Source organism: Parus major, chromosome 15, assembly GCF_001522545.3.
Source record: "Parus major isolate Abel chromosome 15, Parus_major1.1, whole genome shotgun sequence".
Lineage (NCBI taxonomy): Eukaryota > Metazoa > Chordata > Aves > Passeriformes > Paridae > Parus > Parus major.
The window spans coordinates 10847886-10865010 of NC_031784.1; the positions used below are offsets into that span (position 1 = coordinate 10847886).

General features: G+C 44.6%; 1 protein-coding gene across 11 annotated transcripts in view; it reads left to right on the plus strand.

The window, feature by feature from the left end:
- The window catches only part of DEPDC5 (DEP domain containing 5, GATOR1 subcomplex subunit), a 39343-nt gene that overhangs the window by 19616 nt on the left and 2602 nt on the right, over positions 1-17125 (plus strand). For 3 of the 11 annotated variants that reach the window (XM_015643658.3, XM_015643657.3, XM_015643660.3), the window contains exons 27-41: positions 5-165; positions 519-636; positions 796-963; positions 1787-2006; positions 2834-2967; positions 3313-3421; positions 6142-6204; positions 7781-7932; positions 8701-8778; positions 9215-9347; positions 10170-10278; positions 10558-10782; positions 14608-14777; positions 15765-15936; positions 16959-17019. In XM_015643658.3, the coding sequence (XP_015499144.1) occupies positions 5-165; positions 519-636; positions 796-963; positions 1787-2006; positions 2834-2967; positions 3313-3421; positions 6142-6204; positions 7781-7932; positions 8701-8778; positions 9215-9347; positions 10170-10278; positions 10558-10782; positions 14608-14777; positions 15765-15936; positions 16959-17019 (2073 nt within the window). The other 8 variants (XM_015643662.3, XM_015643663.3, XM_015643661.3 and 5 more) reach the window with 7 other exon arrangements.

Sequence of the window (17125 nt, forward strand, 5' to 3'; positions counted from 1 at the left end):
CCAGGAGGGATGAGGAAGGAGTGCAGATGACAGCCCAGCAGGTGTTTGAGGAGTTTATTTGTCAGCGTCTCATGCAAGGCTATCAGATTATTGTGCAATCCAAGCCACAGAAGCCGGCCCCAGCCGTGCCACCCCCGCTCAGCAGCAGTCCCCTCTACAGCAGAGGTGAGTGCCCTGGCCTTGACAAGTCAGGCTTTTCTCTTTCCTTCTGCCAGTCCCAGGAGCCTCAAATTAGGCACATCCACCAGTTGCTCAACACTTGATGTTGGCTGTTCTTTGGTGGTTGTGCCCAAAGAAGTTCCAAATGGGTGCTGTGTGAATCCCAAGTGCTCAGCAAATCTTAACTGTTAGAACAAAAGACTCCTAAAAACGTGGCCTGAAAGATGGATTTTAGCTTGTGTTGAGTTCAGAAACCCACTTCTGGACTGCAGTTCTGGAGCTTCTCTCTGTAGGCACAGTTTGTTGATAAAGTTCTGAGTTCTGCAGTAAACTGAAAGGATTTTGCTTTCTACAACTAGGTCTTGTGTCAAGAAATAGACCTGAGGAAGAGGATCAGTACTGGCTGAGCATGGGCCGTACCTTCCACAAAGTCACCTTGAAAGACAAAATAATTACTGTGACTCGGTACCTGCCCAAGTGAGTATCTCTCTGCTTCAGCAGTTTGCTGTCAGTCTTCAGATGAACATTCTTCTCCAGCTCTGTGCTTGCTTGAAAGAACACCTTTCTTTTTAGGAGAAGAAAGAGAAGCACCAGTATCAATAATACTGAGATTAATGCTTGTGTTTGATCTTTTAGGTATCCATATGAATCTGCTCAGATAAACTACACCTACAGCTTGTGTCCCTCACACTCTGACTCTGAGTTTGTCTCTTGCTGGGTAGAATTTTCCCATGAGAGACTAGAAGAGTACAAGTGGAATTACTTGGATCAGTATATCTGCTCTGCTGGCTCAGAGGATTTCAGGTGAGAGTTCCTTTTCCATCCAGACTGTTCTGTGTCCTAATTGCCTCTTTTCCTTTCTGACTAAAATTTCACCATCAAGTTCAACCCAGGAATGCTCAGTACTCCAGGGAGAATATCTGGCCTGCTTTCACTGTTAGCTCCCAGCAGCTGTTGCCTTGTGGGAACCTTGCTCTGCGTTGCTGCTGCATTATCTGACCTTTGATACAGACTCTTGATCTCAAAATTCAGCATGAACTTCTTTTTTCCCCTGCTAAATGCAAAGAAATAAGATGGCATTTTGTACCACACAGATGCTTTTCTTGGCTTCTTACTGACTTCTGGATCTGACTCAAAACTTCCATATATTTTGAAGCTGTTGCAGGTTTGCTTGAGTGCTGAGCTTGACTGCAGTCCTACTCCTAAGCTGTGTAGCAACTGCTTACCAGAAATGTGGAATATCTCCACTAGTATCAATAGCTTTTTTGATATCTTCTCTCCACACAACCAGTCTTTATCATCTTTTCTTTTCAGGTCTCAGTCAAAATACCTCCTACGCTAATGTGCACCTTGAAAAATCCTTTTTGCTTGCATATTTTTAGAAGAAGCTTCTGGGGCCTATCTTTTACAGAAAGGAAAGCCTATCTCTGTGTGACAATTACTCTGAGGATAGCCTTGTTGCCACCAGTTGCTGACCATTTCTTTGCATGTGCGCTCGTTCTGTCTCAGGGGCAGCAGCGAGGTGGTCGCTGCACTCACTGAAATGTGCAGCAGGTAGATTTATACTTCAGATTCTGGAAAACCCTTCCCAGGAAACTGCTGAGCTCTGTGCTGCCTTCCACTGCAGCCTTATCGAGTCTCTGAAGTTCTGGAGGACGCGGTTCCTGCTGCTGCCCGCCTGCATCAGCGCCACCAAGCGCATCATGGAGGGGGAGGCGCACTGCGACGTGTACGGCGACAAGCCCCGCTCGGACGAGGAGGAGTGGCAGCTCCTCGATGGCTTCATCCGCTTCGTGGAGGGCTTGAACCGCATCCGCCGCCGCCACCGCTCCGATCGGATGATCCGAGTGAGTCCCCGGCCCCCGCTGCGGCTGGGTGTGCCCTGAGCCGCTAATGAGGCGTGGGCAGGGGCAGGTGCCTGTGTCCCTGTCACTACAGTGTCCCTGTGTCCATCCCCAGAGGACACTGCTGACCCGTGTGCTGTGGCAGCTTTCAGACACTGGGGCTGGCTAACAGCTTGAGGGAAGTTGCCCTGGGATGAGCATCCCGTGCTGCTGTGACTGGGACCAGGCTCAGGGCAGTTCTTGCTCAGGGACGAGTCAGGCTCTTCTGCACTATCTTGGCCTGGCACTGCTCTGTTTTACACCGTGGCCAGGCTTTTCTTACCCACGAGCCTGATGCCTCCTCTTTGCAGGTGTGCTCTGCTTTGTGCTGTGGGTGGGCTTGGCCTGGGTGCCTTGGCATGCAGACAGTTCATCCAAAAGGGTCTGAGGTAGTTAAGCTTGTCACTTCTGGGTTAACTTGGATTGGTTATGTGCTGCAGATTCAGGAGAAGGACTGGGGAAAGAGAAACATGTGGATGAATCTTTTGGCAAACAGTGGTTTCAAGAGGCTGAAGAAAAGCTGGCTAATGTGTGTTAAATCCTGGTCCCGTTCTCACAGTAAATAGGGTAATTTATTTTGAAGCAAATGCACCTTTTCCAGAATAACAAAATGTTATTTTCAGAATAACATCCACCCAAGATACTAGGCTATTCCACTTCTTGTTTACCAATGGTTTGACTCCCTTTTAAAAGTGTGCTTGATAAAGCCCTGCTGACATGAGGTGTTGTGCTCTTGCTTACTAGTTAAGCCTAGCTTGACTAAATCTGTGCTTCTGTTTTTTCTTTGTTAGAAAGGGTCTGCCATGAAAGGCTTGCAGATTGCTGGTCCAATTCCCACTCACTCTCTGGAGCAGTCTGGGCCTCCCATTGGGAAAAAAGGAACCTCAGCACTCTCAGCTCTGCTGCAGATGGAAGCCAGTCAGAAGTGAGTCTCTACAGGCTGTGTGGAGAGCCTAGAACATCCTGCATATTGCACCTGGGCTGGCTAAAGCACATTTGGGGAACTTTGCCTCATGTTGTGCTAAATACATAAGAGATGAATATTTTTAATGCTGAAATAGTCTTACACGTGCATAATAAAACTGAGTTCAAGGGTCCATGTTGTTTGTGGGGGTAAAAGGTTCTTGGGGAATGTTGGATCTGTGCCTCAGTGTGTGGGAAAGCAAATATCTGAAAATACAGCAGTACCCCTCTGCAAAAGTTGCCTTTGGGGGGGAAGCTGACACAAAATATGTTTGTATAAACTCTGTATTCCCTCCTTGTCTTTTAGGACACTGGGGGAGCAGCAAGCAGCAATGCTTTCAGGGAAGAGCTCTGGCCAGCCTTCAGAGAGTGGGAACATTGCTATCACACCCACCTATATGGACAGCCCTCGGAAGGTAAGGACTTCCTGGGCTTTCTTTAGCTGCTGTTTCTACACAAGAATTCCTCAAATAATCAAAGATTATTTCTCTGAGCACTTGGCTACATCATACCACTCTCTAATCCAGTAAGGGCTGTTCCTGCACTGGCCTTTGTGTGCAAGGGCAGAGGAATTCAATTCTCTAAGAGTGACAATGACATGGAATCCCTGGGATGCCATCTCAGCATTTTGCTGAGCTAAGTGCTGTTTGCTAATTAGTGCATTTCCTTTGCTGGTAGCACATTTCATTTCAGTCATGGCTTGACTGTTGGGTGTAGCAGTACAGTGCTGTGTGCATCTGTGTGCAGGCTGTCTTGGAGAGCAAAATCAACCTCTAGATTGTGACTGTGTGAACACTGAGTGGGATTTTAACAGCAGGAACTTGAGTCTCTTGCCTCTGTTTAGAGGAGGCGGTGTGTTCCTGAGAAGTGATTTAGCTGTCATTCCTTCACTGGCTGGACTCCAGGCTGGAGGAAGTGGTCTTCCTGGAGCTGTCTTGAGACACTTAAAGACTGTGCTATCCTTCAGCCTTTCTGTCAATGGTCCTGTGAGACCCAGGAGAGCAGGAACTCTGCCTCCAAGTCCAACCAGAAATATTTTGATTATTTTTCTGTCTTCTGACATAAAGGTCTTTCAACAGAAACAGCAAGGATAAAGGACTAAAGATAGAGGACTTAAATGTGACCTGTCTTTGGTTTCAGCAGTTCAGATATTGCAAAGAAAAAGTTCTCAGATTCATCCCTGTCAACCTCTTCTTTCAGCATTTTTCTCTAAGCATCTAATGTTTCTACATCCACTGTTTTGTGCCACCACCAGCAACAAGTATTGTATTATCCTGGAGACCTAGATATTGAAAGTTGAAGTGGTAGAGTAACTGTGATCATCTTAGACACTTACTCCTAGTATTAGTGTTTGGAGAGCACAGATGAGTCTGGAGCAGGATGTGCTAGGCCTGGAAACAATAGGTGCTCAAACTGACTTGAGGTGTGTGTGCAAACTTCCACATCATAATTCAAGCTTTGCATGCTTCTCTTCTACCATTTTGAAAAATCAGCTTCTTTCTTTAAATACAGAAATCTTAAATGTCCCTTTCTACCAGTAAAACAGGTGAAAATTCCATGTGAGATACAGGAAGAGGAATGTTGTGTCCAGTTGTGTGTGGCAGAAAGGGGAAAAGGCAAAGTGGGCTTCCCTAGCAGTGGCACAGGAATGTGCTGGAACCAAATTAGCAGACTTTGTGCTACCAGAAAATGCCGTTGTGAGTAATGATAAAAGTAACATTCAAAAGCCTCTCTGGAAGGCTGACTGGAGACTCTGGAAGAATGTGTTATCAATTGCAGGCCTTTCATGCTGCAGCAGTAAACACTCCTGTAAATATTTACACACAGGGACTGGGAGATAAGCAATTGGAATCTCCTAATTGATGGCTCATGCCTGTTGGAAAGATGCCAGTGGGCAGGCAGCATTGTGCTCACTTGGGAATAGCAGCAAGTGTGTGGCTCATGTCACCACAGCCCTGCAGGCTCCTCAGCACAGGGAGGTCTGGCTTTCCACACACTTGCAGCCAGAGAACTGACAAATTATCACAGCTGTGAGCTCTGCCAGAAGCCAAGGGAGCAAGTGCTTTTCTAGGATGCTCTTCAGTGCTCAAGTTATTCCAAAACTGAGCCACTGGCTTCACTGTACTTTGTTTCAGAGTAGAATTGACAACTCACTTCAGCCAGTTACTGGGAGACACAGTTTGGTTTTAATCCAATGAGTTCACTTGATCCATGATCTGTTTGGGAAGTCTTTGCCCTTAAGGATCCAGGGTGCTTAGCTCTGCTTCTGCACTGTGTAAATTGCCAGTCATGTAACTGTGGCATTGATTCTTTCCAGGAAATGTTTTATAGGTATGTACAAAGGTAAGCATCATCTTAACTGCAGGCTAGACAAAAATATTTTGCCAAGGGAACAGAATAAGGAATTGCAAATAGAGAATGAAAATCTAGATGAGTTCCACTGCATTGTCTTATGTGATAAGAGAATCTTGACACATCTTTGAATAGCAGCTGGGGATAAATTCACTGAGGTTTTTAAGTAGGCAGGAACATAGCACAGGCAGTGTCTGTTTAATTTTGCATGAAGTATTAAATGCAGTGTTGGAAGGATCTTTGTGATGAGTTTTTCTTCTCTTTCCTTTGCACCATACCCGACCTGCATTTAAGAGGAAGAAGGTGCTTCTGTAAAAAAGGTCTTTGGCCTCTCCCTCTTTATTGTTTGAATGTCTAACAGATTAGAAAAAAAACCCTGTCCTTCTTTGGATATTTGTCATTACACCTGTGGTTTCTGTGTTTCAGTTTTGTATTTGGGATGGAAGCCCCCATACTTCAGAGCTTAAGACTTTCTCCTTTGAAGTATGAAGGGAAGGCTGCAGTTTCAATTGGCTTCTGATCAGTGTGGGTTTAAAAGTTTTGGGAAGGCATCTGTACCCAGGAAGAGCAATGTGTTGTTACAGAGAGAGAAAGTAAAGATGCATGTGTGAGTAATTCCTGATGCTGTGCATTCTGCTGCATCTGACCTTCTGGGTCTGGGATTTGCATTCTCCTCATACTTTCTCTCTGTGGTCATTTCATACTTGCACAACCTTGTATTTGCTTTTCTTCAACTCCTTGTTGCTGTTGCCATTAATGGGCCTACTTCCTCTGATGCCTTCAGGATGGGGCCTTCTTTATGGACTTTGTTCGCAGCCCACGCACAGCTTCAACCTTCTACTCCCAGGTTAGTTTGGAATGGCTTGTTGTCATCTCTGGCTTTTGGATTGAGGTAATGGACAGCATTTGTGTCCTGAGCTTGCCACGCTGGGAACATGTGTTAGTTTGCAGATACTCTCATTTGAGAGTGAGATGTACAGCATTGGCAGGACAAAGTGGCAGATGCAACCATTTTTTTTCCACCATTCAATGTTTGTGCTGTGTTTTGGATGTTCATGTGCCTTGTCTCGCTGTCCTTTGCACTACTGTCTTGTCAACTACTAAAGCTGCTCTTTTTATTTTTCAATAAGTGCTTGTTTTCCATCTTCCCTCACTGAACAAAATGGCAACAGCTCACTTGTCTGGTTCTTGGCTAAATTTCTTCTGTGGTGTTTGATTGACAGGTGACTCTGGAGATATCCAAGTCAAATTGTGTCCTTGGATTCCTGAGCAACTGAGGCTGAAAATATGTACTGTCATCTTGGTTTAAAAGAGTCCTTGTGACAGAAGTCATTTGTCCACTTAACACCAATTAGGAATTAGCAGTAACACAGTGTGGCTGTAGCAAATGCTGCTGCTTGAAGTGAGCCCTGAGGAGGGAGGAAGGATTTTGCTGGCTATGGGCACTGTAGAGTTGACCCTGGAGCATCTGCTGGTTTTGGCTGCCCAAAAAGGGACATCTGCCATTAGAGATTTTTGAGATGTGAGAAATGGCATAAATAAAGGACTCTTGGCTGTCAGACCTAAGTCAAGCTACGAGCTTTGTGATTTTTAGCAGTGTGTGTGCTGTGGATCCATCACGGCAGAGCAGCCCCCATATTTACACCAGCTTGAGTCAGAGTTACTCTGCCGTTCGTGTTCTCTCCCCCACCTCTCCAGCTTTTATATAATGTGCATTTACTAAACCATACGTGTTAATGACAGATGGCAATTACAGCCTGTACTTAGCTGAATCCTTCAGCATTCATGCTCTTTCTGAAATGATTTTATGTTAATTTTGTGAACTATTCAGTCTACCATTGGAATTCTGCGAGTGTTCCTGCGGGAGGAAAGTGTTCCTGTTGTCTTGGCGACATAGGTGTGGGTGGGTGTCAACCAGCCTTCTCATACTGCCCTGAGAAGGGAGGGAAGATGAGCTGATTTTTTTTTTTCTGAGCATTATGAAACTTGAATTCGTGTGATACATTTGCATAATTTTGAGAGTTAGACTTGAAACTATATTTTCTAAATGCTTACTACCTTCCCATAGTTATCAAGTGTCCTGTTCTGTCTAATGAGTGCTTATAATCATAGTTATTCCCTTGGGTTGAAAGTGTCAGGTTTGGACTGGTGTTGCTGGTTTGCCAGTAGTTCTCAACACAATTGTTACTGGGTTGGTGATCCTCATCTATATTTGGGTCTGAATGTGTTGTTTGTCAGGAGCTCTGTGGTGATGACAAAATAAGGCTGTATTTATCCCTTCTGCATATGCTTGTGCTTCCTTAGAGTATTGCTTGTTGTTGACTAACTTGGGCTGAGGCACGGATGATGTGGGGAGGGGAGAAGATGGGAAATGGATTACATGATGAATTTCATAGAGATGTTGTTGTGTTTACCCCTCCCAGGTCTCTATTGATCAATCAGTTCCTGCAACCTCAGATGGCAACACCTTGCTGCCCACGGGGCAGGTCCCTGACAGGGGCAGCACCCAGGCCCTGGGGAGCACCCAGAACGCTGCAGACCCGGGATACAGCACAGCAGGTGCTGCAGAGGGCAGGTAGGAAAGGCACAGCAGTGCTGTACTGCAGAGCTCCTCAATTCCAGCCCCTTTCTGGTGTCAGGGAATGGGCACTTAAACAGGAACCTGGGAACAGGCTGTGCTGTGCCTGTCAGCACGAGCAGGCACTTGTCACAAGACCTCACTGCAGCATTTCCACGTGCAGAGAGACTGGTAGTAAAATAAGCCCTGCAACCCAGTTTTCCAGAATTCAATGAATACAAGGCCTGATTCCTCCACCCTCAATGAGGGCTTCATTCTTCAAGAAATGAACAAATTCCATTTCTGAAATCTGCTAGTAGGAAACCAGGCTTTGAATTGACATCTCCTGTCTGTTTTGGCAAAGAGGGGTGGGAGGGGCCTGCAGGTCTAATTGGATCAAGTAAGTTGATGAAATCCAAGAGGTTCTAACCTGGAAGCAAGACACTGGGGAGGAAGTAATATTGAAAATAAACTTTATTACCACCTGTTTCCTGTGGCTGTACATTACAGTAAAAAGAAAATTAGCCAGTTTCAAAATGTTTACTCTCAATTGCTGCTGAGTACAGCTGGATATGACATGTGGTGCATTGGGTCCATATAGCAATGCCCTGGTGACCTCAGGGGGGAAATACTCACCTGATGCTTTTAGTTGTCCTTCTTGAGATGAAAAAAGAAATAAATGTTTCAAAGTCATTGTTGAGAAGAGAGCAATTTTATTAAATGTGCACATTTGAATAAATCTGTTGGTTTCCTTGATTTTTCAACCTGCTTTTGTTTACTGCCCAGCTCTCAGCAGTGTTCAACAAGTGCTCTGACTTCCTCCTCCACTTTGGTAGAGATTCTTGAAGCCATGAAACACCCCACGTAAGTTTTTAATATAAATGTGCTTAACATCTGAGCTGTTTAATAAGAGGACACGAGAAGTGGAGTCACTCAAAGGAGAGCCCCATGTCAGCTGTTGAAGAGTTTTAAACTTCCTTTTGTTATTCAGTTCCAGACTCTCTAATAAGAAATTTTATAGAAATTGAGATACGAGCAAAGACCTCGATTTTTAGAGTCCTAGAACCTTGTCAAATCAAGAATTCCCAGTAAGTCACTAAAGTGCTCTCAATGTCAGGTCTTCATCTTGTTACCAAAAGCCAGTGAGACATCACTCCAGGGGCACTGTGCATTTCTTGTCCTGTATTCTATCATCTCCCCCACCACTTCTTTTCTTTTCCCCAGCGGTGATTTTTGTCTTTGTTACATAAAAGAGCTCTCAGTCTGCCTGTGTTAACATGTGTGGCTTGCTGTGCTTCAGCACAGGGATCCAGCTGCTCTCTGAACAGAAGGGCCTCTCCCCCTACTGCTTCATCAGTGCAGAGGTTGTGCACTGGCTGGTGAATAACGTGGAAGGGGTGCACACCCAGGCCATGGCCATTGACATAATGCAGGTAAGGAAACTATCCAGGAGCATATGGAGGGCCAGAAATGCCTCACTCTGTGAAGAAAGTTTTAGAGCAAAGCATAGCAATAATTCCTATTACTAATTAAAATCCTCTTATGGATGAGTATTGAAAGCAGTGCTCATAAGAATATGACTTTTTTTGGATTCTCTATCACAAAACAACAACATATTCTTCACTAGTAATACGGATTTTTTCCACTTATATAATGATGGGTTTATTTATAACCTTCAATTAGCTGGTACTTACCAATTACTCTGCATTGTGTTGGAATTGAGGCACTAGGCCATGATTTGGTTTTCTTTTCCAATAATTAGTTAATAAAGTTGTAATAAAACCAGCATATGACCTTTCTGTTGTGGATGCTGAAGCAGACACACTTTATGCAGGAGCACTGCTTGTATTCATCAAGGGATTTTTCTGTATTGAACTGTGTCAGGGGAAAAAGGTTGGAAATGTTCTGGAGTTCATTCCTCTCCTGAGATCCCATATCAATTAACAGAGAGCTTAGAATGTTTCCAAACTCTTACCTTCTATAAATCCATCTATAAAACCAGAGCACTGTATGGGAAGAAGACAGACATCTGTGGAAAGGTCAAATGTAATTTCTCAGGGAGATAAGAAATTGCTACATTTACTGAATATCAAGAGATAACTTTGCTGGTATTCTTGTTAGGCACACACCTGGACAAAAAGATGTCAAGGAAAAGAAAATTACTTCCTAATGTTCTCTAGGAACCTTTTTATGTTAACTGGAAGAGTGATTTCTTTTTTATCATATTTGCTCTGTTCTTTCTTTTTCTTGTTCAGAAAATGTTAGAAGAGCAGCTTATTGTCCATGCATCTGGAGAAGCTTTACGAACCTTTATTTATGGCTTTTATTTTTACAAGATTGTTGTGGACAAAGAACCAGACCGAGGTCAGCATTGTTATTACAAGACTCTCCTCACTATCCCTTTGCATAATCACTAGGCAGCACTTGATTCTTAGGGGTGCTGCAGTAGAATGCATTTTGGGAGCAACCAAAACCACTGATCTCATGAGAGTCTTAGAAATTTGGCCTTTTTAGTTAAGGAAAAAAACAAACAATCGCAGAAAACATCAAGTAATTTTTATCCTGCCTCTTTTTCAAAAGCTACTTTTCTGTCTGAGTCTTGTCCACATGTTTCTAACCGGACTTGCCCTTCCCCTTGTGCAGTGGGGCTGCAACAGCCTGCCATGTGGCACACAGCTGCCATGGATGACTTCTCAGCCTTCCAGAGGAAATGGTTTGAGGTGGCCTTTGTGGCAGAAGAGCTCCTGCACTCGGAGATCCCGGCGTTCTTCCTTCCCTGGCTGCCCAGCCGCCCCGCCTCCTATGCAAGTAGGCACAGTTCCTTTAGCCGCAGTTTCGGAGGACGGAGCCAGGCAGCTGCACTCTTAGGTAGATGCACAGCACAGGTGACAGCTGGGGAAGTCCAAGGGGATAGTTTGAAAGGGGAAGAGCAGCCAGCCAAGGGTATGATCTCACGTGGACCAGCAGTAAAGCTGCAAATTTCATGCTGGCCTTACAGTGTCCTGCACGTGGACTCGTTCTCATATGCTGGAGGTGTGTTTCACTGGCTGGGCAGCAAACTTTTACTTCAGAGTACTGGAATACAATAAAAAGTATTTCTTAAAATATTCCTTCTTCCTGAACCTCTAGAATTTGGGGAGGAAGGTACTTTGTCTCCTTGCAAATCCAGAGACGCTCTTGACAACCTGTAAGGAGTATGGAGGGATAAGCTGTGAGAACAGCAAAGCAACCAAACTGTTTTTAAAATTACATATCTAATTGCTTCCCAGGGGCAAAAGCCACAGTGAGGTTCAGATGTGTTAGAAGTTTTCTGTGATGTGCTGGAGGCTTTTTTAGCTAATCTGAACCAGGCTCCTTACATTAATAAGTCTGTGAAGCCCAGCTGCAGATGATCCCTGTGGTATGGAAGCAATAGGAAGATCTTGCTGCTGGGCAAGATCCCATTAGTATCTAATGTTCTCTAATGTGTGGAGAGTAGCACTGGCTGCCTCTAGCAGCCCATGAAACACCCTGGCTGCGTGACTGACCCTGTTGCTTTGTCAGCTTCTTGTCGCATTTCCAGGCCAGCCTGAGTCACTTGCTTTTGTTCTTCTTTCCTTGTTTAAAAGAAAAATCATTGCTATGGAACTGCAACTTCAGGTTTACTTAGATGCATCCGTTAAAGGCCTAGCAATTAAGGATAAAAGAAGAATTTTGCTGTTCTCCTCTTGTGTATATTTGATCTTCTGAAAAGCAGTGCCAGACTGCTGGTGTGGTATCTCTTAAACCTGAAGTTGCAGTAATCCTTGTGTATTTCTGAGAGACTTGTTTGAAGAGAAACAGCACCAGAAGTGGCAAAGCATTAAGGATAGGAAGTCTGAACTAATGGTTAATTCCCTGAAGTCAACATATGTGGGTTATTTTCCCTGTCACAGGATAAATCTGTTGCCTTGGCTGGTATCCAGCCTCATTAGCTCGGTGGCTGGCCAGAGCTGAAGCCTGAACATAGGCTGGCATGAAAGTATTGTGCAGGCTGGGGCCAGATCCTGTTCGTGGTTCATCTCTTACTCACTATTTAGCCTGAGAAAACCAGTTCACGTTCCTCTGTCTGTGCTCTGTTGTGAGCTGAGGAGACTGAGACTCAGCAGGCCTGCACCCATGGGGATGAGTAGAAGTGTGCCTCAGTGTCCCCCTCACCTTTCATTTAACACCAGCCAGGAAAAGAGTGTATTCCTGCAGCATGTGGGTATTACACATCTGTGTAGCTCTGCTTTTCCTTTCAGCTGGGATTATGTCCATTTTACTATTTGACTAATTTGCTGCCCTTGAATGAGTGATAAATGCCTTCAGATTGCTCTCTTGCAGTCTGGATTTTCCAGGAATTATAGTTTCTTGTAGAAAAATGGAGTGTGCAAGTTTTTTCTTACAAAGGAACTGGTTTGAATGATGCTTCTGTGCTGTCCCTCTTCCAAGCAGTATTCCAAAAAAACTTCAGCAGTTCATCTGAGGTAAAGAGCTTTACTAAACCCAGATGACCCCTGGTCCACGTGACTTCATTTGTTCCTCTCTTGGTCTTGATTAGGTTGTGGTTTTTATTTCTTCCCCTCCCCACCTTCCCTAAATGTCAGGCTGTGACATAAAATTGCATGCAAGCATTGGGAGCTCTGGAACAAGCTCCATGTATCTCTCAAATCTTTATCCCTCCCAATTTCCCAATCACTTGCCCAGTGACTGTCCCCTTTCCCTTCCCAGTGGAAGTCTGACCTGTGACACAGCTAATCTTGTCCCTTTGATTTATAGCAATGCATGCACTAGCAACTGTAGTCATGTATGTAGTGGAGTCTGTGACTGGAGAATAACCTGCCTGCTCCTCTCCGATTTGCTTAGTAAATCATTAATTAAATACTCACTAGTAGAAGACAATTGGGAAGCAGGTGAGTCCTCTTAAAGTCTGGCCTATGGAAGCCAGAGTATATTCTATTAAAACAAGTTGGTTTTAATCAGCAGCTTCTGAATTCAGAGACGTGGACATTTCTCATCAGTGTTTAATGTATTTTTGATCAGCTCACCTCGTTGAACTGGGCTCCTCTGGCTTTGCCTGTGAACTGTAGCTGCAGACAAGGCAGAGAGAGCCAGTCCAGCCCTCACTCTCTGGGAAAAGCAACAGTCTAAGGGAGCAGGGAGCTCATTCTTCACCATGTGCTAGTTTGGGCACACTGGGCTGTGGTGTTATCACTGACCTCTTGGCTAATGGCCAACACCTACCTGACTGAGCTGCTTTGGTTTCACAGCTTTTCCAGGATGTTGTTTTCCAACACACTTCGTTACAAATTTGGCACCAAAACCTCCTGACCACGAGTATTGTATTCACAATATTCCAAAGGAGCCAGAAAAAGAAACTCTCTGTGTTGGTCTGACAATATCAGATCAACTCAGAAATTGCAAATAACATGTTTCCCAAAGACAAAAATGGGTCTTATTTATGGAACAAAACTGGGTGATGTTCTTTATTTTTGTTGTGTTTTTATTTTTCATGTTCTACACTGCGGCAAAAGCAATGTAAAGGATTTCCTTTTATAACTTTCAAAGTGCCTCCAGGTAACTTGCAGTAGAAGTGAAGGTGGGAACTTTGCATCTACCTTGAGGAAGGATTTCAAATTTTTTTTAAAATACCATCAAGCCATCTAATTATAAGATAATTTAAAAGCTGACCCTATAAAGGGGTGCACATCTACTTCAGCAAGAGATAACAACACCCATCCCTCATGCATGCAATAATAAAAAGGGCAGAAGTTTTCCCATAGAAGCCTTGCAGCCCATTGTTTTCTGTCAATTTTTGACGTTACAGAAACGTTAAATCGCGTATTTTTCTAAAGAAAAGTTGAAAGTGATGATGTGTTTCATGGCAGGACTTTGATCTCCAGGTCAGGAGATCTGGGTTCTGTCCCCAGCCTTGCAGTCTCTGTGTGTGACACCAGCCAGGTCACTTCCACTGCTGTGCTTCTCTCCCTCTCCTGCCTGATACCTGAGGGTTGCTGCCACCGGGATGCTGGGCTGTGGGGCACAAAGGGAGCTGGATCTTGGCACTATCCCAGCCCTTACTGCAAAGCCCTAGGAGCTATTGCAGTGGTCAGAATGCTGCTGCATGTCTTGGCTGACTCTTTGTGCTTTTACAGAAAGTGTTGGATGTGCACTTTCAACAGTGCGGTAATGCGGGATATTGATATGGGATTAAAGAAACAAGAAGTTTAACTTCTAATCTCCTTTAGCTGTTCAAAGTCCTGGAATGCTCCTGCCCCATGTAACAGCACCCTGTTGTGATTTCTGGTGGAGGCATATAGAAATATTTGGAATGTTTTGGGCATGAAGAAAGCTGGTGTTTCCTAGCTGTGCTTAATTATGGCACCAGTTTCCTGTTGATTAACTGCTGCATTCTTGGTTCTCTCTCCTTATTGCAGCTGAAATGTCTTGACTGCTTGGGGAGGTGATTCTGTAGCACATACCCCTGACATGATAAATACTTCAGGATTTTTGCCTTTTGTGATCTGGATGTGCGGCATTCTGGGACTAGTCTGCTAGCCCAAAAATACCTGGGGAGGAATGGAAGGACAAATTAATTTCAGATGACTTATCTTGGTTCTTCTGTTCTCTTCATCCTGTCTGCCACCTTCTCTTTAATGCCCCTTCTGAACACCCCTGGCCTTGGCTGCCCAGCTGCCACGGTGCCCGAGCAGCGCACGGTGACGCTCGATGTGGATGTGAACAACCGCACGGACCGGCTGGAGTGGTGCAGCTGTTATTACCATGGCAATTTCTCCCTGAACGCTGCCTTTGAAATCAAGTTACACTGGATGGCAGTGACTGCAGCTGTTCTTTTTGAGATGGTGAGATCCTGGTGTTCTGGACAGCCTCAGAAATGCCTGTCTGGCCTCTGTATCCCTTGGACAACCAGGGACATAATATTAGGATGTCTTAGGGAGCTGGACAGTGGCTTGCATTTGCCTTTATTTCCATAAGTCATTTTCCTGGTGGTTGTTAGTGTTGCTGCATCTGCTCAGCATTTATCACACCATCTATAGTCATTCTGTCTGCAGGAGTGTGTTCTGCTTTTAGTGGTTTTTATGCACAGTATGCAGAGATCAGCACAGGTCAAGGTGATAAATTTAAGTCCCCCTTAGGCAAATTTTAAGCCCTGAGCCAGGTCTTTGGAAAAAAATCTGTTTCACATTACATTCCTTCTATCCCCAAACCTTAAAACTTTAAATCTCAGTGGAATTGCTTTCATAACAGGGCTTTTCCAGGCAATGTGTTCTTCCTGCTCAGGAATGTTTTAGGGGTTTTTTTTCAGCTTGCTGAAAACATTTTGAATTGAAAACATGTCACTTTTTAAATTTTAGACTCAATGTTTATATTTAATTTTTAGATTTTTTGTTTTCCCTAATGTAGCGTCTGTAAAACTCAAATTATTTAATATGAAGTTTTACCCCACCCAGCCAGACAGCACTAGGTAGTTGATTTTGCTTTTACCAACTAGGTAGTTGATTTTGCTTTTATTTAAAATCAATTGCACTGTTCCTGTAAAGCAGAAGTGTTTAGCCACTGGTGATAAGTAGGCTGAATCAGTTCCTGAAAAATATCTACTTTAAAGTGCTTTCTGATTGATGGGGCACTTGAGAAAAAGGAAAGCCTGATGCTTTGTGCTTGTGCTGCTTTGCAAGGACGTTGGTGTGCCTGCCATGCAGAGCAAGCTGAACCTGTGGAGAATTGAGCGTGTCTGATCTATTCCTGGGGAACGAGCTGCTCCTTTGCACATAAGTGCCCTTCATCAGCTGGCATGTGTGCTATGATTCATTGTTTGAATTTCTTCTCAGGTTCAGGGTTGGCACCGGAAAGCCACCTCCTGTGGCTTCCTGCTCGTCCCCGTGCTGGAAGGCCCCTTTGCTTTGCCCAGTTACTTGTACGGGGACCCGCTTCGAGCTCAGCTCTTCATCCCTCTCAACGTGAGCTGCTTGCTGAAGGAGGGCAGTGAGCATTTGTTTGATGGTAAGAAATGCACTTCCTTTTATCCCTCAGGATACTTTGTGTGAACAGGTCACTGTTGGCATGTAGCTGATGTAAAGAAGCTCCTTTACCAGCCAGCCTTAGGTGGCTGAAGGAGCTGTTTTTACAGGTGAGCAGCTGCTCAGGAAGGAGGTGCTGGAGGAAGCTGTGCTGACAGGATGATTGTGGGCAGCAGGAAGCACCAGCACACGGGAGGGGTGGTCCCCAAGTGATGCTTGCCCTGCACACCCTTACAGAGCCCATATCCAGTAGCTGTTGTATTTGACACTCTTGTGTGTGTTTTGCTGGTAGACCCACAGCTGCTCTGCATTTGTATCCTGCATTTGTTTATTCTCCCTCTCCCTGGGACTGGGTTTTCACCACTGCCATCCTTCTTTTGTTGTTGCTATGGTTACTTTAATGGTTACAGTGTTTGCACATGAGATTAAGCAGGAGAAACTGCAATCTTCTTTTCTGCAGTGTGACCTGGTCCTTTCCAGTGAGCCTGTTGTGGTAAACCCCAGGTGGAACCCCAAGATCCAAGAACTGTCACCTTACAGAGAAGGGCAAAGTTGCATCATGAGAATATGGATAGGGATAATTGGCAAAAGGCTCAGTTTTAAACTAGTAAATATGATATTTCCATTAACCCTTGACTCAGTATCCAATACAATCAATGTGACAAATCCATATGCTGTGTGGTCATCGTAGCCCAACTGGCTGAATTAAACCTTTTCAGAGCTCTCTTGTGATACACAGCAGCCCACTCATCTTCCTTGCCCCCTTCCACACCCCCCTTTATGTTCCTCTCCTTCATCTCCAGAGACACAAGTAATAAATTCAGAGATGAGTCTGCTACTGGAGTGTACAAGACACATCTCTAAGAGACAGCTGACAAAAAAATGTGACTGAAAGAAATGGCTAGGGAGAAAAAAAAAGAGTGCACAGAGGCCTCCTGAGGAAAACCAGAGACTTGAAGGGAATAAAGTGGCTTTACTAGATAATTGTTACCTTGTTTGTTTCAGGTTTTGAACCAGAAACCTACTGGGATCGAATGCATCTGCTCCAGGAAGCAATAGCACACAGGTATGTCTGCAGTGGAGTGGGGTGGCCAAACAGTTCCTGTCTCCCTGGATAATGTGGGATGAAGGCCTGTGCTGAACACTCGCTCCTGAGTCACTTGGGTTCTGTG